This window comes from Paralichthys olivaceus, chromosome 15, assembly GCF_024713975.1.
Source record: "Paralichthys olivaceus isolate ysfri-2021 chromosome 15, ASM2471397v2, whole genome shotgun sequence".
In the NCBI taxonomy this organism is placed as follows: Eukaryota; Metazoa; Chordata; class Actinopteri; order Pleuronectiformes; family Paralichthyidae; genus Paralichthys; species Paralichthys olivaceus.
In genome coordinates, this window is record NC_091107.1 from 21,114,433 (window position 1) to 21,141,516 (window position 27,084).

Sequence of the window (27,084 nt, forward strand, 5' to 3'; positions counted from 1 at the left end):
GTGTACAACATTTCTAAAGCTTTAGTGTTCCCAGGATCACAGTGGCCTCAATAATTGTGTAATGGAGAAAGTTTGGAATCACCAGATTCTTCAGAGGTTTAGCTGTCTAGCAGAACAAGCAGGACCTTTGTCAGGGAGGTGACTTAGAACGTCACAATCGCTATCAGAATTCCATCAATCACGTCATTGTGCTAGAGTTGCAAGTCAAGAGAGTGCGAATAAAAGATATTCTCTGGTCTGATGATACAAAACTTTAAATCTATAGGCAAAACTCTTAACACTGTTTCTAGTGAACACCAGGCACAGCTTTTCACCTGGCAAATACCATATTCACTTGTGCTATGGAGTATAGATCAGTGGGCAAATGTGTCAATTATTCAATTAACAATCTATAATGCATTCTGCTAATAGTAAATAATGTTTCATGCCAGATATGTATTGCTGGTTGGTCTTCAACTTTGGAAAGTATAATACACAATACTGCAGTTGCTACAAGTCAACTACAAACCGTTTACTTAGTTTCGTCTCTGTACAGTTTTATTTATATTTATTTTGTTATTATTGAACCACCTCATCATTTATGCTCTTGATGTTTTTTCCCCGTTAAAAGTTTTTCCTGATTCACATTGAAAATTAAGTGCAAAAGATATTGCATCGTGTTATACCCAGATAAATTATGATTTGTGAATATGGGCTATACAAATAAAATTTGATAGATTGATTTCAAACTCTGGTCCCTTTTAGTCAATCTCTTCATGTTTCATTTCCCAGTGTTGAAGACACATCCCTGTTATAACCTTTGGTGAGTCAGTGATTTATCTGTTTGTTTCAAATTGCAGTAGCCTACTGAAATATCTGTAGCCACATGCAGACTGACACCAACCTCCCACTGTGGCCCGTGCATTAAATCATGGAATAAAGTCACAGGTCACGGTCAGAGCTGCAGAGAAATATAGGGACATGCATTGTGCTGTCTTCAGATCTGCAGGGTTAATGAGTCAAGCCAGCTACAGAAGCACTGTTTCCCAGATACCCATCTGGCCTTGGTTACAACATAGCATTGTCTTATCTTTACAGAGAGGAGGAAGGAAAACCCCACTGCGAGAGTAAAAGTGGCAGACTAAATATAAAACATTTCTCTGAAAAAGTCTAGAGAGGAGGAGGTAGACATACTGTAATAGCCATTAAGGAAGAAAGTAAGAGTGAAACTGGAACTTAAGGACTTGAATTACCTCAATCATCATGGAAGATCTTGTAGCTGGTCCAGAAGAATGGTGGAATACAGCAGACATTTTCAGATGGTCATGAATCTGCTTCAAAGTTATGCAGAATATTTTTGCCTTGAGTTTAAAGCCCTCCTGAGACGTCTCATTAAACCAGTACAGTCAAACATTCATTGTTCTTGGCTTGTAGGAATAATTGATATAACACATTTGTTTGAAAGTCTGCGCACTTCTCAATATACAAGTCACTACAGCAGTGGTGGCATGTCATCCCACAGCAGGAGCAACGTCCTCTTCAACTATCACAGTTAATGTCAGTCATGAGGGCTAGAGCTCTGTGACAGACTGCTATGTGTCAACTGCATGAAGCTGATATAGCTGAGACAAGACAAGGGGCGACATTGACTGAACAGAACTAGGTTTGAGGAACAGCGGGGCGCGTGTCATAATTACTGCAATGACCAAAAGTCCTGCTGACTGTCGCATTTGCCTTAGGGCTGCTGTTCTGTTCACTTATTTTGCAGACACAGCTCGGTCTGGGCAGTTAAATAGTACACACTCCAGCTCTGAACTGGATAGGCATTCAGAAAAGTTTGATTACATATGAGTTGTATAACATCCAATATGGTAGATCTGTCAGTAGAATATATGGAATTGATTTTTATGCCTCTGTGCTGGCCACAGCCAGTGGCTTGAAGCTTTATGTTTTTGTGTTGTCCCCCTGTCTCTCTGTCCCATTGTTGTGAGCATCATATCTCAGGAACGCCTTGAGGGAACTTCTACGGATTTGGTACAATCACTCAATTTGTTGTATTTCTCTCGCGGTTACATTTATAAATGAATAAAACTGGAATAGAAAAATGGCGTACCTGCCCCAGATTTTTTTACATTCTAAAACCAAGGTATTTGCTCAAATATACATATTATTATTAATATATTAAAACATTAATTTTATTGTTGGATAGATTATGATAAAAGTTGTTTCAAATGTCGATGTCTCTTCAGTATGAATTGCAAAACATTATTGATCAAGATAATGAATACGAGTTGATGTAGGTGAAAGTACTATTACATTTCTGTATTTGTAGAATCATCATAAAGTATAAAGTAAGTTGTGATGACAATAAAAGATTAAACAACATAAATTTTGATAATACCAACATGATCTGAGTTTAAATTTGTTTTATGTTGCTACAAATAGTAATAATGAAATTTCATTGTATTGCATTGCAACCTCCCTGGTACGGTACCAACTTAAAGCTGGGGGGGTGCTAACTTGTTTTGTACAGTGAGAGAGTATTTATATGGGTCAGTGAAATAACCCTACTAAAGAATTATAATGTATAAAGTAATTTTAACCTTTAACAGGGAAATTCCTCTGCAGGGCCAAATAATAACAAAGTGACACATTGTCACAGATTTGCCTGTGAAAAATGTTACTTAATTTGCCCATTTTTTCATAGCATAGTTTTCGTGATAGAAATAAGATGAAATAAGATGGTCTGCCAGAGCTTGATTACATAGTGATGGCATCATCCATGCTTCAGCTCAAAGATACGCTTTTCAGCCACACTGAAGCCAGCTGTATCTGTACAGTTATTTATGTCATGACATTTCTGCCCATGTCCTCATCCTCAGAAGTGTTCATCTCTTTACTGCTGTACTAATAGGCAAGTCCTCCTAAAACTTTGAGTGGTCATTAACTAGCAGATCAAATAAAAATTAAGTGATATATGTTCAGGAATTTAATTTGGAATCACAAAACAGTAGATGAAGAAGAAAATTATGCAGGAGGGTGAGGCCCAGTGGTAAATTGAATTGGAGTTCATTCATTTGTCTTTGGTCAAATAACATTTCAAAACCTTTAGATATGTTTGAGAACACAGGAGCTGCTTGTGTTTTCATATGGAGCAAAGCTTAAAGGATGTATTTTTTTAAATTGTCAATGGTTTCACACTTCACACCTGCTGTTGAAAAGTTTGAATTATTGAATACAGAATAAAAATTGGGAATCCCTGTGTAGGCTATCTACTTAACAATAAATTGATGTGTCATATTGCAGGTGCCATTATCGTAATAACTTATAGCTTCAACCCACTAACCTTAAATCTTCTTCTTGGGTTTTAAAGTAAGTGATAGTAGGATTAAAACTTGCCTTTATCAAATCCAAACTAACACTTTCCAACTGCTGAAAATAGATTCAGCATTAGTGAACTTTGCAGAACAGAGTGCATCATAGCACTGCTGCCGTTTTCACACAACACCAGAGATTTTCTGCTATAATTGAGTAGGATGTGACCTTTGAAGTCACACAGCATTGAGGTCATGTTGTCAGCTGGCAGTAAATATATGTACATCAGTGTCAATGCTGTGGTATATGATGGTGTTTGATATCGCAGTATGTAATTCTGTTGCCTGAATGTAGATAAGAGAGTAGAGAGAATTTAAAATGTATCCTGCCTGTTTGCCTCATTTATATTTTAGGTGCGCATGAAAAGATCCTCAGTTTAGGGATTCCAGAAATACTGTGGCAGGTTATTATTGTTGAAGGTACATCTGAAACAAACAGCTTATCCGGTATTTGATTTAGTCCCGATCTGTCAAACCTCCGTTTTTGAAATGATTGCTCAAAGCGACAGTTTGTCAACCGTTCAGGCAGGCAGGAGCAGGTGGTGTGACCCACCTTCAAGATATCTGATAAGATGAAATGATTTCCATCAGGAGCTATTACTGATGATTGTACAGGGGGTAATGTGCAGAAAATGTACACAAAATGGAAAGAATGTGTTTTAATGTTTAGGCTGTCCTGCACTTATCATGGTTCGTTTAACATTATGTCAAATTAGGATGTAAACATGTAATAAATGCAAAAATCTGAAGGTGTGACGGTAGAGAACTGACAGTTATATTTTCAACTGACCTCAAAGACGTTGAGATAGTCATTAGGGATTCTTTTTAACTTCATCTGTGCAGTATTGCTCAAGAAAATGGCAGCCAAAGCAGCAGGGGTTTCTATGATGCACATATAACAAGATATAATCAGGCTATCAGTCTATTTTAATAACTCCATAAGATTTTGTGAGATTCTTCATCAATAGCTTTTCATCAGATGTGTTGTGCAGTGCAGGATAACGTGATAAAAGATCAAGCGACTGATGTTCTATCGCTGTTATTGTGATATTGAGAAAAAAAACATTTTTATGCATTAAATTAAGTCTCCAGCCTCAAGTGTGCAAAAAGTGAAGTAGTTCGAGTACTTTAGCAAAGCTCCAAGCTATTTCATATATCTGTTAAGTATAGACATATTTACACTGTCTCTTTGTTAAACATATCTACGGTATATAATTAACATTATTGCAACAGTTTTAGAAATATGTACATTAAAATTAAGTAGCAGTTAGGGATGTAACGCTGTGAAACTTTGGTACCACGATTGTTCAAGGAAATATCACAGCTTCACCATTATCGATACTATAGAAGAAAAAAGACTCACAACAATCAATATAAAGCTAATAGATAGCTAATAATATAGCTTATGAACTAAAATATTTATTATTATCATCAACTTGATCCAGTTAGTTTTATAGTGTAATGGTTATCTATTTAAAAGTAATTTATGTAAGCTATATTATTTAGTTGCCTTATTGTGGAAGGTTGTTCACTAAATTTGTGTTTCCTGTCATAAGCTGTGTATCTGTGTGGGAGTTTTATTTTGAAGGGTCAGCAACAGAGGTTGTTATGTTATTGGAGCGACGTATTAATTAGTTTTGAAAAACTAAACTGGTTTCCTGGTTCAAGCCTCATTCTTCATGTCCTTATTATACTGTCAGTGCAGGGGAATTAAACTCTTGGCTACATTTATAATGGTTAATATAAAGAGAGAGAGGGGGTGGTGAAATGTGTGTGTGTCCGGAGCGGCTGACACACACACACATTTCACCACGCAGCGCATACACAAATTACGTGACTCTTGAGAGGCAGGACACCATAGTTAGATATCGTAGTTTTTACAATTCTTACGGTTCTGAAATCGTGACGTTATCAAACCGCGGTTATCGTAAAACTGGTTAATCCCGAGCAGTTTGTGTTTAGACAGACACATTCATAAATGATTATTTCTTTATTAACTCGAATATTTGTATCAAATGCAAAAGTCCAGTAAAGCAGGAGTGAGGAAATATCACACTAAGGGCTGGTGCACACTTGATGATAATTAAGCAAATTTTAGACCTGATTCGCCCCTACTGAATATCTTGGGGCTATCCCAATGAGAGACCAGTCAGAGCCGATTATCTTGAAGTGTGAGGGGTTTACGAAATTATTTTAATTCTAAGAATTGTTTCGGAGGCTTTGCGATCTCTCGAATTCATCCTTGGGAGTGTTTCCCTGCAAAATCCACGCACTGATTTTTCTTCATCGACAAATGTATCAGTTGTCCATATCTCTTGGAAAGCACAACATTGCACATCTATTTTTCTTTTACTTACTTTTTTTGCCATGATGCTTGTCAAGCATGACATTTGAAATTAAATAAAACATGGAAGTGTGTGTTTTCTTCACCCTGACGTCCTCCAGGGTTGTCTTCTGTAGTCTAGTCTTGTTTACTTTTATTGCAGAAAAAATAAAGCTTTTGTATTTCTGATCAAAGGTTCCATCCCTAAAATAAAATGATGGGATAGATTGTTTAGTCTCACATTCTGTATGAACAAGTGGACAGTGAAGGATCCAGATAGTATACAGTATATAGAAACATTTTGATGACACTTTGTAAAGATGGAGTCTCTGTCACATTACTTCAAATCAGCCAAGAGAAGAGACATAAATGGATGGGATCTGGACATATCAAGTGTCTGAGTAAGGTTTTGGGCCACCATTAGCTTCAATGTGCTTTGGCATTGATCCATACAGTTGACTGAATTCTACAGGAGGGATGAACGCCATTCTCCCAAAAGATACTCCCTCATTTGGTGTTTTGATGACACTGGTGGAGAGAGACGTCTCCCACAGGTGTTCAAACTACAGCATAAGATTCACATCACTCATCAAACCATTCAGTGACACCTTGTGCTCTACAGATGGGGGTATTGTTATCCTCCTCATTTTTCTGTTTTTTCCTTTAATTTGTCTCTGGTCTGTATAAATAACCGAAGCAGACAAATATACAGTTCTCTTCCAACTTACATAGGCTAGGGAACAAACACCACTTTGAATGGCACCGAGGCAGCCGACAGTGCAGCTCCTTCATGTTGTGTCATGCTACAGAGGAGATTTATGAAGGTGAACAAAAGTGAAACATGAATACCCACAAAGTGGAGAGGAGAAGAGAGAGTGAGGGGATTAATGAGGGACAGCCAGGCTTTGATAATGCTGATGTTTTGAGCCAGCGTGTGCTCCCTGAAAGCACTTTGTTTAGCCCTTATTGCCAGTTGCCATCTGTTATGATCTAGTTGCCAGATTGCCCAGAGCAACATCATCAATCCCTCTCTTTGAGCTTTTGATCTGTAAAAGTAAATGCAGCTATTCCTGACTCTGCTCACCAACTCCTTATCTGTTTTGACGGACTGTGACTCCAGTGCAACCTTGAGCGTTCTCTGTTGTCATGTTGTCATGTTGGCCACTTCCCACTCCTCAAAGGAAGTAATGACCTGCCCTTGCCTCAATGCATCTCCAAAATAGAGCGCCGGGCATGGAGATGAGGACGTCTCAGACGCGCTGAGGCTTCGGTGACAGATTTCCCTCTGCATTTACAGCTGCATTTTGGATCCTACTTTGATGTTGTGTTGTGCATCAATAGCTCTGCGGTGCCTCTGTCTAGAAACAGGTCTTATCTGCTGTCATGTTACCCTGAGACACCCACGCTAACACCACAGTGCGCGCTGTGATCCGTGCATATTTATATCTGAACTGTTCAAAGGTTGACTCTCTCTTTAACATTCATCTGGTGTTTCTCTTCTCCCTTCTCTTTGTTCGTTCGCCTCTCACCTGTGTCTTCCTTCCCCTCATTAAATTCAATCCATCCGTCCTTCTCACCTCTGTGTCCCTTTGCTGCTGACACCACATCTGCGTCTCGTTTGGCCAGGCCGTGCCAGTCTGCACGGCAAGTCCTCCCTGCGGATAGAGAATGTGCGTTCAGACGACCAGGGCTGGTATGAGTGTAAGGTGCTGATGCTGGAACAGCAGTACGACACCTTCCACAACGGCAGCTGGGTGCATCTAACCGTCAATGGTAAGGACCATCAACCAATATTATCCAGTGTTTGATTTAACATCAGACTTATAAAAGGAAAAGATATGTGTGTGTGTGTGTGTGTGTGTGGTACATATGTGTGATTGATATGTGGTTACACAAGTATCAATCCTTTAATGGGAACATTTCGTCTTTCTTATTCTACAGGCAAGAGGATGACTTTAGTCTTAATGATTATTAGTGCTGTTATTTGTGGCTTACAAAGATTCTTTTAAGGGCCCCATTTTTGACAAGTGCACTCTTGCACACATACACACACACACAGTTTGACAATATTTTGTAGAAAAATAAAATGTTTAAGCTGTATAACATAATATTTTATTAAAGGTCCAGTGTGTAAGATTTAGGTGAAAGGGAACTATTGGCAGAAATTTAATGTAGAATAATTCTCATGATGTTTTCACTAGTTAGTTTCATCTAAATTATATGAATTGTACATTTCTTTACCACAGAAAAGACCCTTTATATTTAAATACTTTATATTTACATGGAGGGGACCCTCTCTACGGAGGCCGCCATGTTTTTTACATTAGTCCAGACTGGACAAACTAAACACCTTTTGAGTTTTTCTGACAATTAAAGGCTGCCACACATTAACCTTTAAGATAATAATAATGTGAATGTGATGTTGCCCATTTTGTGATTCTGCAGGGGCCATTTTTAGGACCAAATAGATGATGAGAGTTCAAATCAGACCACTATATCAGAGTTTTAATTTAGTATTCAATTCAATTTAAATAATAATCAATTTTTAACTGACCAGAAGATGGACACATAAAACTGAACAACCAATGCAAAATGTAAAGGTGGAAAAAATATACAGCAAAGAAAATTTGGTTGGAAAAGCAGTGATCTTTAAAATACTTTTGGTCTCCAGCCAAAATAACATTACTCACACCAGATACAACTCAGGTACAGATTAGAGGTGATATGTAAAACGTGATAGTCGCTGTGTCTCAATTTAGGGGCCACATCCTTCGTTTGCTGCATTTATAAACTGATTGCGTCACAGTGGCGGGACTAGACTGTCCCAATTTGAAGATTCCTCCAAATGCGGCTGACAAATGTGTCTGTCCACCCCCAAGTAACAGAGGCTCCTCTGGGTGGATCCTTCCCGGCCCGACGTATCCCATAATTCATTGTGCCTCAGTGACAAAGAGGTAATGGCGGCAAAAAGTGAGGTGAATAAGTCAGGACAATTTATGTTTAAATGTAAGTACTCAACCGAACAGCTAAAAGTACCCATGTTAAAATAACAATTTTAATCAACCGAAGAACATTTTCAACGCTTTGTTGCTAGGTGACAGCTGTAATGGCGGGACAAGCTGGTGACGCAATAGGAAGACCAGACCGTCTAATTTCGGTTCAGCCAACACAGGCCATTAGAGGATTCAGCCGATGTCAGCTGCGTAGACCTGGTGCTTTGCAGCATGCGGTTGCTGAATTGAGACACAACTAATGATATAAGTGTGTTAGCTTATTTTAAGCTATCACAACACGGCCCATATGCCATGACAAAAAAACTGAAAAAGACAGAAAACAAATCTATTACATATAAAAGAAATATAAACAACAAAAGGTGATATGTGTTTACATCAGTAATATGTGGATGTGTGTGGATAATGTAGAGTAAGATGTGGAATGAAATAAAGCAAAGAATACAATTAAAAGCACAAAGTTGCTGGTGCTGGTAGGGAAGAGAGAATCACACTAGAATCTGGTGTGTTTATTTGCTGTTGACATCTCAGTCTGACTGAAGAGCCTGATTGCAGTAACCAAACGGATAATGGGGCAGACTGATAGAAACTGTTCCCTGTTAAACAGATTGGACCAATTTAGGACCTTAAATACTGAATATAGAAAGAGGGTGCCATCACAGACACATCCTGCAGCAGCTGCACTGTCTGCATTTTGTCCAATCAATAGATGTACTGATACACTAGTTTCACAATTTAGGCTCTAACCGACAAATCCAGTCATTGCCAATGGATCTGTTGATTACTTCTCCATTATCCGAAAATTAAGTGTTCTGCTGTAAACAGGGCTCCTGTAGCTTAGAGTTGAAGTAGCTGACTATCAGCTGCATGTCTTTCTCCTTATGTCCTGGCATTTTTCAGTTATAGACAATAAATGATGCAAATCCCCCCCCAAAATCCTTAAAGATTAGTATGTTATAACATGTCAAGCATTTTTCAGAGCAACAGGTAATGACTTGAATACTTTGACCAACAGTCCAAAAACCCAAATATATTAGAGTTTGCAATGATGTTTGAGAAGCTGGAACCAGCTACAGAATTGATGCTGTACTAAAATAAGACTACTGCTCAAAATCAACAGTTATCCCAGCATCAGTGTATAAAGCTTCAAACATACAGTTACTGGACTATGGTTCAGTCGATAAAGTAAGATGTCCAAAGTACCTTTGGTCAAAAAATAACTCTGTAACCTCTATTGCCACACAAACAAGTAAACACTCACAGGACTCTCTTGCAGAAAAATGTATTCTCAGCTTCACTTGGTATAGCAGCTCAAGCATTCATCAAGTCACATAATCAGGCGGCATAAGATGATTCCAGTTGCTGTGGTAACAGACACACCCCAGACCCCACCTCCTCCTCGTGGTCACGGCACATTAGCTCAATTTCATCAGCGTTGCTCTTGTTCTCTTTGACTCTGCCCCATCTCTCCTCTCTCTCCTAGAGGGCCTCAGGCTGCCACTTTTTTCTACTTCTGTCTTCATGTCCGTCTGTCCACCACTGCTCCTCCTTTAATGCCTTGTTACCACATTAGCCGCAGCACTTTTATCAGCTCTGTATTAGTCACACTGTGGGGTTGTACAGGACACAGATGACCTCGTGCTACTTTTACAAAAATGTTGAGATCAACTGTGGGCAGGGATGTGGCAAAATAGAGTCAATATATGTGTATTTAGGAATAGCAAAACAAAAAATGAATGATCCTTTAACAAGTGAGAACAGTAGGGTCCATTTTTAAAACATGATCCCAAAATGAACCTTTACAAACTTCAACTACAATTGTACATAAGAATAGGAATAAGAAGTCCTTTAGCGATGGGGAAATTTGCAATATTACAGCAGCAAAAAGACACTGGCAGTAATGAATAGAAATATAAAAGAAATATATTGAAATATAGAAACATATGAATGGAATTAAACTAATATAAACAGTTAAAAAGAACAAAAAATGAGGAAGTTAGAGAGAAAAACCGCTCAGAGAGAGCGAGAGCTGCTGCGGCAGGCGGCCACTAGGGAGGCGCCATCTTTAACATCTTAATCACTCTGCCCCCCCACTGCTGCTGCAGCTGCAGCTGCTGTCGAACAAGGAAGATGTTTAATTGATGAGATAGTTGTGAAATTAAATACATTCTCATGAATTAGTGAGTTTCTAGTGTTCCCTTTTTTTCACTAAGATGAAGTCAAAGCAAGATGCCATTAAAGGTGACACAAACAGCCAGTGTTGCTGGAGGTCAGTCTAACCCCACAAACGTCCGTCTTTATGTAGAACGCGCCTGTCGTGAAACATTCTTTTCATCGGCTGGCATGTGTACTGTTAACAGCTGGAGGAAGTGCAGTGCAGTTTTATGCGATTAGGAAATACGATACTGTCAATATTAAGAAAATGTGAATTTCCAGATGACCAGCACTCTGTAGCAGTCCTTAGGGGCAGGGCAGTGTGCTAACTGTCAGCCTGTGACTAAGTTGAACGTGTCTTCTTCCACATCCTCGGGTAAACTACAGCAGCAGCTGGAACTGGGTCAAACCACGGGTCAAAATTGCTGCCAGATCAGATCGTTTTCTTATTTTGTTTCACCATATCGGACCAACACAGACATTCACGGGTGTCACGGGTGCTGATCCTCAGCATGGCAACATTCGTACAATCCATTCCTTTTTAGCAATTTACCTTCAAACTTAAACGTCAGTGTTCTGTTTGTTGCTGCAATGCTTAATATTGAGTTGAATTACAGAGCTTTTATTTTGAAAAATTAAGCCAATCGTTCAAACTTATATATAAGTCACATACATCAACAGTAATAAAGCTCAATCTTTTTCATCAAAAAAATTTGCTGCATTAATTGCAGATAAACCAGGTAAGATGAATACATTTTCTAACTTTTATCTGCACCATAGACTGTTAATAAAAAGTTCTGCACACGACGTTCTGCACGCAAACAATGAAAAGTGATAGTATATTGTGAGGAAGCTTCACTGATGACAATCAATAATTCCGTAGTAGTGTCTGGAGCATAAATAGGCAGAGAACTACACTAATATGAGAATAAAGTCCTCAACCAAGCCAGCTTGGTTCAAAGTCAGTATCCTGATGGTATATGTCGTGGAAGAGTCACCTTTCCTGAGTGAGTATTTACCCGTATGGAGGCAGCTGGTGGGAGCTGGTCGGTCATCCAACAGTCAGGCTTTTTGAGGGGATAGAAGTTCACATGCAGGGCAGGAGGTGGCATGGGAGCGCTCTTTCCTGACAGCTGCTGCATTGAGCGATCACCTGACTCACTGACAGGGAAGGTGAGGATGCTGAAACCAATGAGGCTTGCAGGGTGAAATAAAGGTGAAAAGAGTCTTCTTCACCCTTGGACGGACAGCCCTACGGCAGTGAAGAGGTGCCAGGGTCAGGGGACCAGGGCTCCAGGGAGTCCCTGCTGTGCTTGACCGATTGCTGATGTCATCCACATTCAGCTCAACAGGACAAAAAAAAACTCCCACCTCTGCTTGTCTGGCAGGAAGAAGCCGTCCAGGAAGGATGTATATGACAGCAGTGGTGTGTTCTACACTATGGTAGTATTGTTATGAGCTGGATGTTTGTCTGTCATAGCAGTCATTCTGGAGCAACACGGGCATGTACGTACAGCAAAATAGGATCCATCAGTGTCTGTAAAAATTGTTCAGGAGTTACTCTTATCCAAGTGAAGAAACATTTAGAGCTGCTGCAGTGCGGGACTTAAATCATCCAGTTCCTGACCAAACCAGTTCACTCAAGCAGAGTTTTAAATCTGTCTGTGGCGACATTTCTGGCCCTGATGGTGCGTCTACCAAGAATGATTGGTTTACCAGAGCTGAAGAGGGGATCATCAGAGTGATGCAGATGAAGTGGGCTACAGCAGCAAGTATGGTGAGGCTCACCAAGAAAGCGTCTGAAAACAGTTTCTGATTCTCCAGAGAAAAAATAAGGTTTGCATCCAAAAGGAAGGATTTCTGTGATCGACGGCAAAGACATATATGGACACATAAGCAGTGTTTGTGTAATAACTGTCACTGACAGGAGGGGGAGACAAAAGTGCTACAGGCTTAAATAAAAGAGTATATATTTCATAAAAGATTTGTAACATTTAGCCTTTTGATAAATACAGGCCCAGCTACTTTGTTTGAATGAGCATGGGCAGTATATGCAGAAGACTAGAAGTAAAATAGAAAGAAACTGGGAGAAAAAACACATTTCTCCTCAGTGTGATTTAATACGATCTCATCTACAGTTGATGAACCCACCCAATCCTCAGAATCCACACATTCAAGTCTCCTTAAACTCAGCGGTTAATGCAGCAGTGGCTGACTGAAGGTATTATGTAATCACAAGGACCATATAACATTGCTGTGCTCTGTTTATCAAGGCTGTGAGTGCTTTTACTGCTTACCTAGGTGTTTCAGCTTCATGTTTTAAAGTGTGGCTGTCACAGGATGTTAAAGTTTCAGGGCCCTGAAGCTCCAGCAGTGAAGTCCTCTATTTATAGTTCCCTCTTGTAATCCATAATTCCATATCCATAATAATTCTTCATAGTCAAACATCAACCAGCGATTACTCTTGGCATTACAGCCGTCAGCCTGGTACGCAATGAAGGTGTCGGTGATGCTATAGGTCCTGAGCAGACGCATATAGACTGTGAGTAAGATGTGCGATTTCTCACTCACTTTCCTCAACAAATTAACACCTCTGTCTCATTCCTGTGAACTTACATCACCCGCACACTCCTTCCAGAGTGTATGTGGAGAACAGGATGAGCAGGAAGACAGGATGTGTTTGTTAGAGTGATGTAATTATTTTTCAAGCCATTTAATCCTTGTGAAATTTTCACAGAATTGAGTAAGGTCTGAAACTAAATTAACTGTACCTCTACTTCTTTTATCCCCCAAGTTATTGCAGCTGGTAGTAGGGCTGGGCGATTAATTGAATTTCAATAACAATTTTCAATTATGGCTTTCAACGATCATGAAGACAGAGTAAACAACATAAAACAATTATTATCCCACTTTTCTTTTTGCAATGAGACTTTTGTTTTGTCTTGCCTCGCCCAGGCCACACTGCTTGCGTGCGAGGCGCAGCCGGTTCTGCTAAGTGTTGTGGTCGTCTGTTGTGTTCTTCAGCAGGGCTGCAATGTGACTGGATTTTATATAATAAAAGCCAGGCTATATTTCAATTAAATCCCAGGACACTACAGCTGCAAAATTATTTCCGCCTCTGCTTCAGGATTGGCAGACACATATTAAAAGCATGGTATCCTTGTATGGTGCCCTATTACCCAGCAGCATGTCCTCCCTCCCTACTCAGTCGCTGACATGCGCTTACTTTACATGTTAACAGTAAACACCAACTCTAATCACACGTTATTAGGACATGTACAGTACTTGAAGTTCACTTTGAGTTTGTTTGATGCGCTCTAGAGTTTATCAGATTATTTCAACACTGAACAAAAAGGACAACTTTTTGCAGCATGACACACACAGCCAGTACATTAGAGGTTAAAGTGACCGGAAAAATCCAGAATCCAAAACCATCGATTAATAATGTGAATAAATGCGATCGTCAGTTTGTGTGTAGAGCGACAGAGATGAGCAGTTTTTCCTTCCACTCAGGCAGTGTAGACAGTCTAGACCAGTGGTGTCAAAGTCAATCACAGAGAGAGAGGGCCAAAATTAAAAACCTGTACCACGTCGAGGGCAAAACAGGGTCAACATTTATTAAACAGGATAGACAGGATATTGGATAAAGTGCAAAAAGAAAACATATTTAGGTAGGCTACATTCTTCTTTTATGTAAATGTGCCAGAACCAGATGTTTGGCACCCTTTCTTGGCTGCCAGTTCATTAATGACTGGGGTTAGGTTCAGTGAGACGACTCCTGCGTGGGCTTTTGTTCATCTTCATCACAGAGAAAATTGTGTGGGGGAACTTGACGGGACACAGACAGCAGCACACAGGCACTGGGATCTCTGGAACGCTGGAAAAATAGTTTAATATCATCAAATACTCTGCAGGTGAGTGGAGAGGAGCGCTCGCTCCGTGTGCGTCGAGCCGGGCATTGCACTACGTGGCTTGGCCTATGGAGCCTGTGCACGAAGCCTGGCTCCCAATCGGGGAGTGGAGATTAGAGCTCGCTCCGTGTGCGTCTAGCAGGGCATTGCGCACCGGTGCGCCAGTTAAGGTAGACACATGATAGACGGGCTGGTCTAGACACTCAAATCTGTTTACATTGTGCCAAAATGATTTATTTTTCTTTAAAATTCAATAAATGCTTGATGTTTCCAAAGTCGCGTTAAATAATCATGATTACAATATTGACCAAAATAATCGTGATTAGGATTTTTACCATTATCGAGCAGCCCTAGCGGCTTGGTAACTAAAGACATTCACAGTCTTTAGTTACCAAGCCGCTTAGAAAATGGATATGTACATGAAAGTATGAAGAGCATCACGCTCACACAGTCCAGTGAGAAGTGTCCTTTCTGTCTTCTTGGGACATTTCGGTCCACCCTTTCTTCAAAGAAGATTTAGACTCCCACTCTTACCCTCTCCCTCACAGCGCAGCCCCCAATCCCGCCTGAGGTGATGCTAAATAAGCCAGGTTGATTTCTCCCAGGGCTGGTCTTCAACCACTCCCCCTAAAATAGCTTCAACACACCCTCTCGCCTGCCACCCCTGTATTCTGCAGCAGAACTCTGCAGTGCCTGTGTGCTGCACAACAGCCCCACTCTCTCTTTCTCTCTGTCTCTCTCTCCCACTATTTCAACCCCTTTTACCTCTGCCTGCCACACACAAAAACACACAGACACACACACCAGGTTAAGGCGATAATATTGTCAATGTGCCCCCTCCCTGTTATGGCTTAAAAACAGATTTACACACACTGGCCCCCGCTTATCTCACACAGGATTAACAAACAACCCTATGCAGTGTCCACACCACCACCACAAAATGCTGCATTCGTCATATCATCTTCTTGTGCCTATCTATGTTTACATTGTTCCCCTATTCGGTCAGTTCTGGTTCTTTTAATGTGCTTTATAATTAAAAAAACTAGACCCGATTACACACTGTATCTCCCAACCATAACAATCAGTTAGCATCAGCATTATTCAGGACTTGGTGTAAGGGGAATTGTGGATGCTTTTGTACTACACCTGCACACATTCTGTATTTTGGTGATCTGACGTGTTGCTGACTGTGGTGACAGAGAGAGGTACTGTGTGATACTGTGTCAGCAGTGAAACAGATGCTCCAGGAACTAGCTTCTGGCCACTACCCTCTATTACTAATGTGTAACTTTGAAAGAAGAATCTTTGATAATCAACATGTCACTTTTCATGTATTTTTGTCTTTTAGTATTTCAACTTTTCAGGCTTTTCTGCTCTACCCCCCCCAAGTCTGCATTTAACAGTTGTCGGTGTGCAGTCATATGGGTGTAGCTTCAAGGAGAGGGCAGATGGGAGGAGTGGGATGTATAGGTTGGATCTTTCCATAGTTGAACCTAGTGTTAGCTTTTCCAGGATTACCAATGCTATCTTTAATTAAATAAATTCAACTTGCTATTGTGAAGAATACATGTACCAGCACCTTTCCACTGAGACAGTATGTTTGCCTTATTTCCAACCCCCCTCCACAACTCTTTTTTCTCAGTGCTGATTTAAATACATGTCTGAGCTGAAGGCTAAAGGAAAAGCTCTGTTCTCCCTCAGTACTTTCAGACATGAGCCTTATTTTACTGTTTACTGATCTCAAACCGAGCGCTCTCGCTGCTTTGAGGCTTTTTGTTGTGAAGCATCTGTGCGAATTGCATTGCAGAAAGGTCGACACAATAGACTGTGGAAATGTTTAGATCTGTTGGGTCAGTGGATTGGTTTTAAGTATTTCAGGAAGAAATAGTACATCCAGAAACAGCCAGTGAGCTGTTAGATGGAAGGCTGCAACTCTGTGTTGGTTTGGTTTATGTCCTTAGTCAACATATACTGCTGTGGAAAAAACTGGCACAGTGCCGGCCCCAGCTTGTTCGGCCGATGGTTTCTCACGCCACATCTACTAAAATAACGGCCAACGGGAATACTGACGGATCTTTTATTGTGTGTCAGTATACAGTAGTTCTGGGTCACTGGACAATAACAGTTAAAAGCTTGTAAGCCCACAAAGTCAATGTAGGCGCGGATGTGGCTCAGGGAGGATCTCCTGTACCAGGGGCGTAATTAGCAGCAGATAGTTGTGAGCTGATTACTCCCCAGGTTTAAAAAGAAGAAGAGAGGACAGACGCAAAGAGACTGTCGCACAAGGAGAGACTGACACGGACAGGACACAAGCTGGAGAGCCACAGAGCTGAACTGAGCTGCCACTGGAGCTAAGGTTATATGCTGGACACTTTACGTTTGTTTGATAATTTTCATGAATAAAAGATGTTGAGCAGTGAGTGGTTGGTGTCTGGCTGTTGTTGGGAGATCCCAGTGGCAACGTCCCTTTCCACAGTGGTGCCCAACATGGGGTCCAACACAGCCAGTGAAGCACAGCTCCCGTCAGTGATGACTCATAGTCAGACGAGGAGCAGGCGTTGGCCAGCAGACAGCAGTGGGAGACCCTCCAGGCACAGGCAGACAGGCGGACCCAGCTGCGGGAGCAACTCTTGGCTCGGTCAGGATCTGTGTCAGTCTGCCTCCTGCATCATCCTCCATTGGCATTTCCCACCACAAGTCAACCGCAGCGGGTAAATCCAAGGCGTTCCTTCTCCTACTCATGGTTCCTGGTTGGCTGTTAGGCCGACGCCTACCCAGTCATAAATATGTATTCATGAGACTGTTTTAACAGTAACGGAAACATCTTTCCTCAGCATGCAATTCTGTAAACACCCAAACAATCCTACAGTGCTGCTCCTTCATTATTTCTTTTCCAGGAGACCCAGGTTATTATCGATGCAAGGTTTATGATCAGACACAACTCCGCTGAGATTTTACTGTGTCTTTTCCATTAGCTCACGCTGCTTTTCACATGTGAAATGTCAGCCCTGAAAGCCTGACCAGAGATCATTTCTCCCTGATAACCTTCTATCACAAGTTTAAATTAGCTGGTGAATCTCTTCACATTAAATATGAGTCTTTTTTACCCGTGGTTTTACCTTTAAAAGTCAGACTTTCACATTTATGCTGTAGAAGATAATCCACTTGGCTCATAGTGGGAAATGTCTTGACGAATATGTGAGCAAGTCACAATGACTTAACCTAGCAAATATCCAGTCTAATTGTAGCGGGGCAACAGGCAGCCTGACCCACCTGGTATCACACATTCATTATCAAAGATCCTGCCCATGTGTACTGTTTTGTAATTTGCTGCAGCTGTGGCTCAGGGGGTCGTATATATGAAAAGTTGCGGCATGTGACTATGCAGGATCTGTGGGCGAGGGAAGCCTTCTGGTTTCCGTTTAAAGTTGAACCAATCAAGAGCAAGTTTCGGTCGCCTGCAAGTAAACAATCTGTGTAGGGATCAAAACAGGCGGAACATATTGACCAAAATGCATCGACTGTCAGCTTTTAAATGTATCTATATTCATACACCAGAAGCCTCTAAATATGGTCTGTTGCTCTCAGAGGCTAATTCATTGACAGTTGATAGCCGATGGACTCCTGGGTTGGTTGTCCACTAACCAGAAGTCTGCTGGTTTGATCCCCTGCTCCTCCATTCTGCGTGCTGAAGTGGGCAAGACACTGAACTCCACTTTGCTACTATGTCAGTGATGTGTGACAGAGAAAGTGCTGCACAAAGATACACCATGAATATGTGAACGAATGGGTTAAACTGTTCTGTAAATCACAATTAAAAAATACTTTTTTCAAACTATTCGTTCAGCCGTTGTTTAGAATAATGATAAGTGGCAGGGGAAGCAGAGGTGTTTTTGCTGTGGAATAATTTACTACATTGTCTTTGAACAAAGATGTGGATTTATTTCAGGGAGTGACAGGGCACACAATTGAAAATCAGCACCTTTTGTCAAAAAAGTGAGATGAACATTTCAGCCCCCACATCTTTGTTTTAACCTATTCTTCTTTTTTTTTTTGTATTTAGTGACATAGCTTATAAGCACAACACTCTGTGGAAGCTTTCTCTCAGTTATTGGGAGTTATGTGTCCTTGAACACATCACCAAGGAGAGTTATAAAAAGTAGTACCTGCACGAGTGCTGTTCTCATGACAACAATGTAACTTTGGTAAAAGGTCAATGTGAGTTAAGTTTCATTTTTCACTGCATGCTGAAAGGATTAAAGCCACAGTGTTTAGTGTATGTGTATGCAGTGTGTAGTTAATGGATCTAAATATGAAAAAAACCAGTATTATTGAATTGAACAATACACAGTTTAAACTATATCACAATATTACAACAATAATCCCAAAAAATATACGATTATTATCCTGTGTCTATATGTATGATTACATATCAATTAATCTCTGCTCAACTGAACAATAATCAATATTTGAGAAATTTGAGCAGGAACTTCCAAAAACATTTGCTCCTTTGTTACTTTCACCCAACATATTCAACCACATAAACTATACAGTAAATATCTGTGAACAGCTGCATGGACTGAGTCCTTCCCTAGCTACAGTCTCTGGCGTGCAACGTGGCAAAGCGTTTAGTGTAGAATTAGCGCTATGGCCGGGCTTATGGCTGCAGATGGAATGACATGTTAGCAATGGAGAAGCGACAGGATTACACATGTAAGCAGATCAGCCTCTGTCCTAAAGTGATTAGGTTGAGAATATCAAAACAGGAATTATGTCCAAACAAAATCTGTATTGAATCACTGACAATATCAGTGTTTGCATATGTGTCTATGTGTGTGTATGTGTGTGTGTGTGTGTGTGTGTGTTGTCTGGGTTAAATGGGGGTGGGGGAGTCAGAAAAACTGCTTAAGCATGTTTTGTTAGGGAGATGTGCCAATTGTCTTGTATGATCATCCCTCCCCATAATCTACAGCTTCTGAGCTAAAGAGGATTTTGAGAAATGGTTTTAGAAAATGCTGCATGCCTTGTACACCACCACTCGTCACATTCTGTTCATGTGTAAGGTTCTAAAAGGTGCAAGGTGTAAAACCTTACAACCTATTTTGCAGTGAATGTCAAACTCATTTCTAAGTTTGTTGGATGGGGACAGATGTGCCCGTACCTGCAAACAGGCTTTCGTAACCTGCCTGTAAGTGTTATGCATGAAAATGCATGGGTGTTTACTACAGCTGCTCTTCTTGTGTGAGTAGCATAAATACATTTCCTTAAAGAAGGAATGAGAAGGTTTATTTGACCTACTGAGTAAGAAAATACCTTTAAAGTCTTAAATGTCTCCTCAGAGAAATACAAATGTAATATTTCATGATCGCTTAACTCAGTGTTTGAGATGTTTCATTGGTTTTATTTATTTATACGTATATCCTGGATGGCTTGCTACATGTCAGGAAACAGCACACCAAAATCTCAATCCCTTTCTCGAAATTGCTCTATTCTGGAAAAGATGACTCTATGAATACTGAAATATCATAGTCGATGAAAATACAACAACCAACCAGGCCTTTAGCTGTCACAATAACACATTTTAAAATGTATTTTATGAACTGCAAGCAAACATCATTAGTGCGGCAACAACTGTGCTAAAAAATGTTCAGGAGACAACACATGAAAATGTAAGGTAAGTCTATAATTAAATAGGAATTTAAGGAGCATGTCTCTCCCACACACACTACCATGCATGTTTATCAAGTGCTAAAAGAGTGACAGTGGATCACTCAGCTCTCTCACAGTCTCCTGGCAACCACAACACACCGTTATAATATAAAGAAATGCTTGATGGGCATGTTAATGCAGCCACATTTAGCTGCCAGTGCTGTTTTGTGTGCATTTGTACATTTTTGCCCAGGGCTTTGAAAGCACTGATCCCCAAATTGCCTCTATCTGTGTATGAATGTAATAGAAAAAGTCTGCGTATAGAAGTGCTGTATCAATGTGTATGTGAATGTGACTTGCAGTGTAAAAAGTTCAGCGTGATTGATAAGTCTGGAAAAACACTATAACATTCCATTTACCTTAACAGAGACCCCTCAAAGCTTATTGTCAAAAAAGGAACGAGTGTTTTCACATCTGCACTGTGTCACTGGGAGAGGACTTGTCTCTTTTAACAGTTGCCAACTGATCCAGTTTAAAATGTGTCAAAAACACGGCATCTACAGAGAAATCCTTATTACTTTGTTTCTTCTCCTTGTGCTGAATCCTTTTGAAACGTCACTTACATGTCTTTGTTCTCTTTCTCTCCGAATGTCTTCCTGTCCTCTGACCCCTCAGCTCCCCCCACATTTACAGATACGCCACCTCAGTACGTAGAAGCCAAGGAGGCGGGGAGCATCACTTTGACCTGCACGGCCTTCGGTAACCCCAAGCCCTCAGTCAGCTGGCTGCGGGAGGGCACTCTCATGGTCAGCAGTGCCAAGTATAAGGTAGGCAAACGCCTTCTTCAGATTGATAATATTAAAATTGCTAATAAAAAATAAAATCATTATCATAACATTTCAACACAATATAAGATCATAAGTTTAGTTCATGACTGTCTAGACAAAGGGAAAATGATTGTCATTATATTAACTTTCCTCAGTTATTAGCTTGCCTCATTCTAATTCAAACCCTTGCACATTTTTTGGAGTATGATAAGCTTTCAGACTACACTTCAGAGATCGTATTAAGTACCTGAGGGAATGGGCCTTTCACTGTTTGTCCTGACTCAAACTGTTCCCCTATTTCGAAAGATGATGCAGGGAAAGTGTGTGACTCTGGCAAAGGGGGCCAAAGAATGCAACTGAAAGGGGAAAAAAAAGGGAAACGTTTTCTAATGTGGTAGAATAAAGAGCTGCGGAATCTGACGGATCACTGAATGAAAGTCCATTACAACTGCAGAGTAAAGAGGGACCTTCCTGCAGAGAGGGCTAAGTGCACCCACCCACCAGTGCTTACTGTAGTGTGGTTTGATAATTTATTGATATTTATTTATGTTCGGGGTAACGTCAGTGATCACTTGCAACACTTTCAGAGTTCCCCTGGGAGCAAGGCCAGATATGAATGGTATATATGGTGTTTGACAGAAAAAGTGTTGCATATAGAAGCTTTGTACGAATGTGTGTGTGAATGGCTGAATGGAGCAAGGGACTGAAACTTACTGTAATGGTTGATTAGACTTTAAAAGCACTATGTAACACATTTTGGAGAAGCTAAAAGATGAACAAATTGTGAGTTCAGTAACAGATCTGTATGTCAAAGCATTGTATGCATTGCTCGTGATGTTAGCCTCCATCGTTACTTCAAAATCCATTACAAAAGCCCATGAATAACATTTGATTGATTCATTATTTATTATTTAAACATATTTTCCTCTGAACTTTAGAAACACTCTGTTTCTCTTGTATCTGGTGGATCTAAATAATAATGTGTGTTTACTCTTCTCAGACACGATGTTGTATGTGGTGTTTGACTGTTCACCATGGTGCTCTCACAATATTTTGCAGTTTTGCAGCAACAGTGCATCTCTGAGCAAATTTACAGTGATCTGCATAACTCACTGAAGTCAATGCGCCACTGGTTTTTATGAGCCTTTCACGCTGGTATGATTCATCTTGACTCCATGATGAGGTGAACGTCTTAGCTACAGTTGTTTCTTTAAACATCCAGCAAACATGGAGCAACAGCATTGTTCATGTGTATTCATGTTCCTGCTCCTGAATGCCATGATGGATGCTCAATGCTCACTCAATTTAAAGGGATGGATCACCCCAAAATAAAAATGCACTCTTTCCCCCCACACTTTGCCGACGGAGGGGTGGGTAAAGTGTTTGAGTCCACAAAACTCTTCTGGAGTCTCAGTAGTAAACTTTGTCGCAGCCGAATCCGATAAAATGAAGTAACTGACCGAGACGTAATAAAACAACAGAAAAACATAACATTCTTCCATACTGCTCGTGTGGTGTCATCCACGTGTCTGCATGGCCTGACATTCATATTCGACCGGAAACAAGGTCATTACCACAAAGTTTTAAACCTGAATGTCCTCTGATATCTCCTACGAGGTGCATTCACAGACCGTCAGACTTTTACGCTTAAAACACGGTGTAGATGACCTCGTTTTGATTTGAATATAAATATCGTGGCTTTAAGACATTTGAATGACACCACACGAGCAGTATGGAGGCATTTTATCATCAAGGCCTGCACTTCCAGACTCCTGAATACTTTCTATCCTAGTGCCATCGAAGAACTGAACTCAGATAACTGCTCACTGCATTCAAGTTCAGGCACCTCATTCACAGTCACTCTTTTCTGGACAAGTGCAAAGAAACTGTTCATAGAACTACAGAACGTCCTCATATATATACGTGCATTTATCATTTATATCAATCCCTGTTCTTTTAATTTATTTGTAAACTGTATGTGCAATGCCTTGTTTGTCCATGATCTCCAGTACCCCTTTAAACTGAGTATTACTGTTCCGTTTTGGTTTGTGTGTTAATGAGAAAAGAGTGTTGGTCGTTAACGCTGCACATCTACCACCTAATCCTGCGTATGAGCATGCAAATGTCTCCCCCACGTTAGATCAATTATTTAAACGACTGAGCTTTGTTCATAATAGAGTTTGATACTGCAGCTGAATTTGTCTCAGGTTGCAGTTTTTCCTTATGCACTAGACAGCACAGGTGAACATATGTAAAACCTGTAGATCTGCAGCATCCTTTTATGTGAAGTAATATAAAGATAGATTTAACTGTGGACACTCAAAGAACCCAGTTTTTGTTTTCTTAAAAAGAAAAATTGTTGAGTCACATTTGAAGTGAAAGCTGCTGCATCATGCTGTGCTCTCTGTTGTCAGATGTCATGGTTTAACTGGAAGAAGGATTGAAAAAATGAATTCACATCTTGAGCTGAGAGTACAAATCTGGTGAAGGGAAGTCAAAGCCTTTTTGGGAGATTTGACATGCCAACCATAGAAATGGGATTGTTTTTAAAAGCTTCTGCAAAATATCTGCCAACATAGCTCTTCTTTTTAGTCGGTTAACAAAGTGAAGAAACATTCAGATGATGTGTTTGACATGACGGCATTCACAGGATTACATCACAGTTGTCATGTATAATTCAAAACACATGAAACAGCTGTTGCTTGTTGTAATAATTCCTCTTACACACAGTGGACATGAAGTCCTTCTTAATGCTTTTCTAATTGAGTGCCGTATAGACAAAATCCAAAGTGCTGGTTTTGAGCTAACATGTATCCCGAAGTTCATAAAAGTGAACTCAGGTGTCAGTGACAGTTATATTCTATATCTATTTATTTGTTTGTTTGCAAGCAAGATTACACAAAAACAACTCAACAGATCTCCTCAGGATGCAGTAGTAAGTAAGCAGTAAGAAAGAACCCTTTAAACTTTCATGCTGATCCAGGATTTTTTTATTTCTTTAACCATGCAAGATAGGGTGTTTTTCAGGGAATAATTAATAAATCTTGATTTTGAAAAATCAGATAACTGATATATGAGTGTGTGAAATTTGGTGCCGCTTGAGGGATCCTTGGGCTTTGGCTTCGGCTATGTGCGCTGAGGGAAATTTTAGTTTTAGTCCTTCTTCATGCTTTGTGCAATAAAGACTGCGGATTTTGACAGTCATGTTTTCTGTGAGCATGTTAAGATGGGGAAACAATTTTATTGTAAGAGCAGTATTATTTTGAGATAGAAAATAATGGTCTCTTCCTTTAAAAGCTGTAACAATAAATGTCTCAGCTTTTTGTCCATTAATCTACACGTAATAATCCATAATTTCATATGAAAAGATATTTTAGATGTTTTTTTGTTAATTGTTTTACGTGTCAGTGCTTTGTAGAAGCCCCTTTGGCAGCAGTTACAGCTCCAGGGCTTCTCAGTTAACTTTCTACAATCTTTTTACTCCTGGATTGGAGCAGTTTATCTCATTCTTACTGGCAGATCCTCTCAAGCCTTGTGAAGCGTCTGTGAGCTCCACCTTTAGATCTCCACAGATGTTCTATGGGGTTTAACTCTGGCCACACCAGGACAGTTATAGTATTGTCCTGAAGACAATCTCAGCTTTATACTTTGGGTCCAGCTCAGGTTGCGTGCCCATCTTATTCAGTCAGTCAAACTTTAAACCACAGACTTTCACACTGAAACACTGCGGAGCTACTCCAGAAACATTTAAGTGTCCAATTACTTCTAATCCCTTTCAGTTTGGACTCTTTGACAAGACAGTTGATGTTGAAAGGGCCACAGCTCACATAGCGTTATTTCTATACTGGTTTTAACTGACTCAAATTAAAGCTGAGCCGTGGCACTTAAATGTAGTGTCCATTATTTTATTAAAGTCTGAATGTGGTGAAGCTCAGAACATGAAGAACAAAGGATGTGCAACTGTCCAAATAGTTAGATTCTGGACTGTAGATAATGACGTGTTTCACTCCACTGTATTCTATATAAGACAAAATGATGACTGTTATTCAATGCTTTAGTTGAATCATTTTTAAAAGAGTTTTATTTTATTCAAGACATCAAACCATAGATATTCAAATTGCATTGCACAATGGGTGTTTGGCTTTCACTAGTAATGTTGGAAAACTTATAACCTTGAGCCAAATTCCAATCCTGTGGAAGACAATGAGCCCAGCATGTCTGACATCTTCAGAGACATGCTTTCCAAACTAAACAAATGCTACTGTGCAGCACACAGATGGAACCAGCTTTCTGCTGACCTTAAATACACCTTAACACTCATGTTGTTCCCTGCAGGAGTTTGTTCTTCCATCTTTCATCTACCATGTCTGTGTCTTTTAAAAACATTAATTTGACTCTGAACACACTGCATGTGTCATACCATGTGGCTGCAGAGTGACTCAGTCGATGAATCTTTAAATAGTGAAATGCTTGTGTTTGTATTCAGGTGTCTGATGGGAGTCTGACGGTGCTATCCATCACTCGGGAGGATCGGGGAGCCTACACATGTCGAGCGTTCAGTCCCCAGGGAGAGGCCATTCACACCACACGGCTACTAGTACAAGGTAGGAGCATGTTCATGTGTAGCTGTGTATTGATGTAAGAAGAGGGAAGTCCTTTTTACGTGTTATCACAGCACAAACTATTTTACTTTTAAAATGAGTTTATAAAAAGCTGTGATTTGATGAGACAAGTGCACATAACTATGCTCTGTTGCTGTCTGCTGCACTGTTCAGTCTGGTATGATGGTGTAATGGAGGGTGAAAGGTTGAGTCATGAGTAGTCACAATAAAATAAAATGACTGCGGCTAGTTTCACATAACTCAAATGGCTTGTGCCCATGGATCAATGGAAATAGAATTTATACCTAATACACACATTTTTGGACACACAGCACTTTACTCTATCTAGTACGCTATACTCTAATCTAGAACATTCTGATTATTTATTATGAGCACACTCAGCTTGAGAATTATTTATATATATAGTTTATATAGTGTGGTGTTTATGTCCAACTAAACAACCTTTTATCATTTTTCTGTGACATACAATATTTAAGGTACCTATTCTCCTCTAAATCATTTTCTAAAGTCAATTGTCAAATGCCAAATATTTAAGGTTCCACCTTTTTTGTGGAGAGAAATGTAAGAGATCAACGGTCCAAAAAACATTCAGAGTCATAGGTGTTTGAAGGATGCAGACTTCAGCACTAAATATCACAGGTCTGATAGGTGCTGCTGCACAATAGGTTAAATCACTCTATGGCATGTGCTAAAAATCCCAAAGATTGGATGCATGGCCTTTGAGAGATGAAGCAGGATGAATACATTGTTGTGGGTATGTGGAAGAAAAGCAGGATCAGCAAGTTGAGCAGGACTGGCTTCTGTAATTACCAGTTATATCAGCTCTTCCCCTTTAAAAGGCAGCAGACAGTTAATGAGGCATGAGGGGAGTAAAGGACAGCTTCACTTACAAAATCTGTTCTTGTCCCAGAGGTGCACAGATAGTGGATGAATACACAGCACAGCAAACACTACATATGAAATGCTAAGTAGGATTTTGGTGTCAGACAGTGTTGTGCAGTTGTGTCAATAATCAAGAAGAATGGAGCACATTTCTGGATGTGGTGTTTACCCCTGGGAATGTTGTTTAAAAGAAATCAATAAAATACCAGACCTGTGCATATGCAAAGACATGGTTTTTATATAGATCTGCACCACAAACTTTATATAAAGATGGACAAATTCACTCCACTCCCTCCCACAGTACAAAAATGAAGCTGAAATATCCTGGATACAAGCGTTACCATCTGGTGCT

General features: G+C 40.1%; 1 protein-coding gene across 7 annotated transcripts in view; it reads left to right on the plus strand.

Annotated features, from left to right (window-relative positions):
* The window catches only part of LOC109628489 (protein turtle homolog B-like), a 120,322-nt gene that overhangs the window by 34,994 nt on the left and 58,244 nt on the right, over positions 1-27,084 (plus strand). For all 7 annotated transcript variants that reach the window (XM_069539956.1, XM_069539957.1, XM_069539950.1 and 4 more), the window contains exons 3-5: positions 7,303-7,449; positions 21,077-21,228; positions 25,715-25,832. In XM_069539956.1, coding sequence (XP_069396057.1) covers positions 7,303-7,449; positions 21,077-21,228; positions 25,715-25,832 — 417 coding nt within the window. The remainder of the gene's footprint in view (positions 1-7,302; positions 7,450-21,076; positions 21,229-25,714; positions 25,833-27,084) is intronic.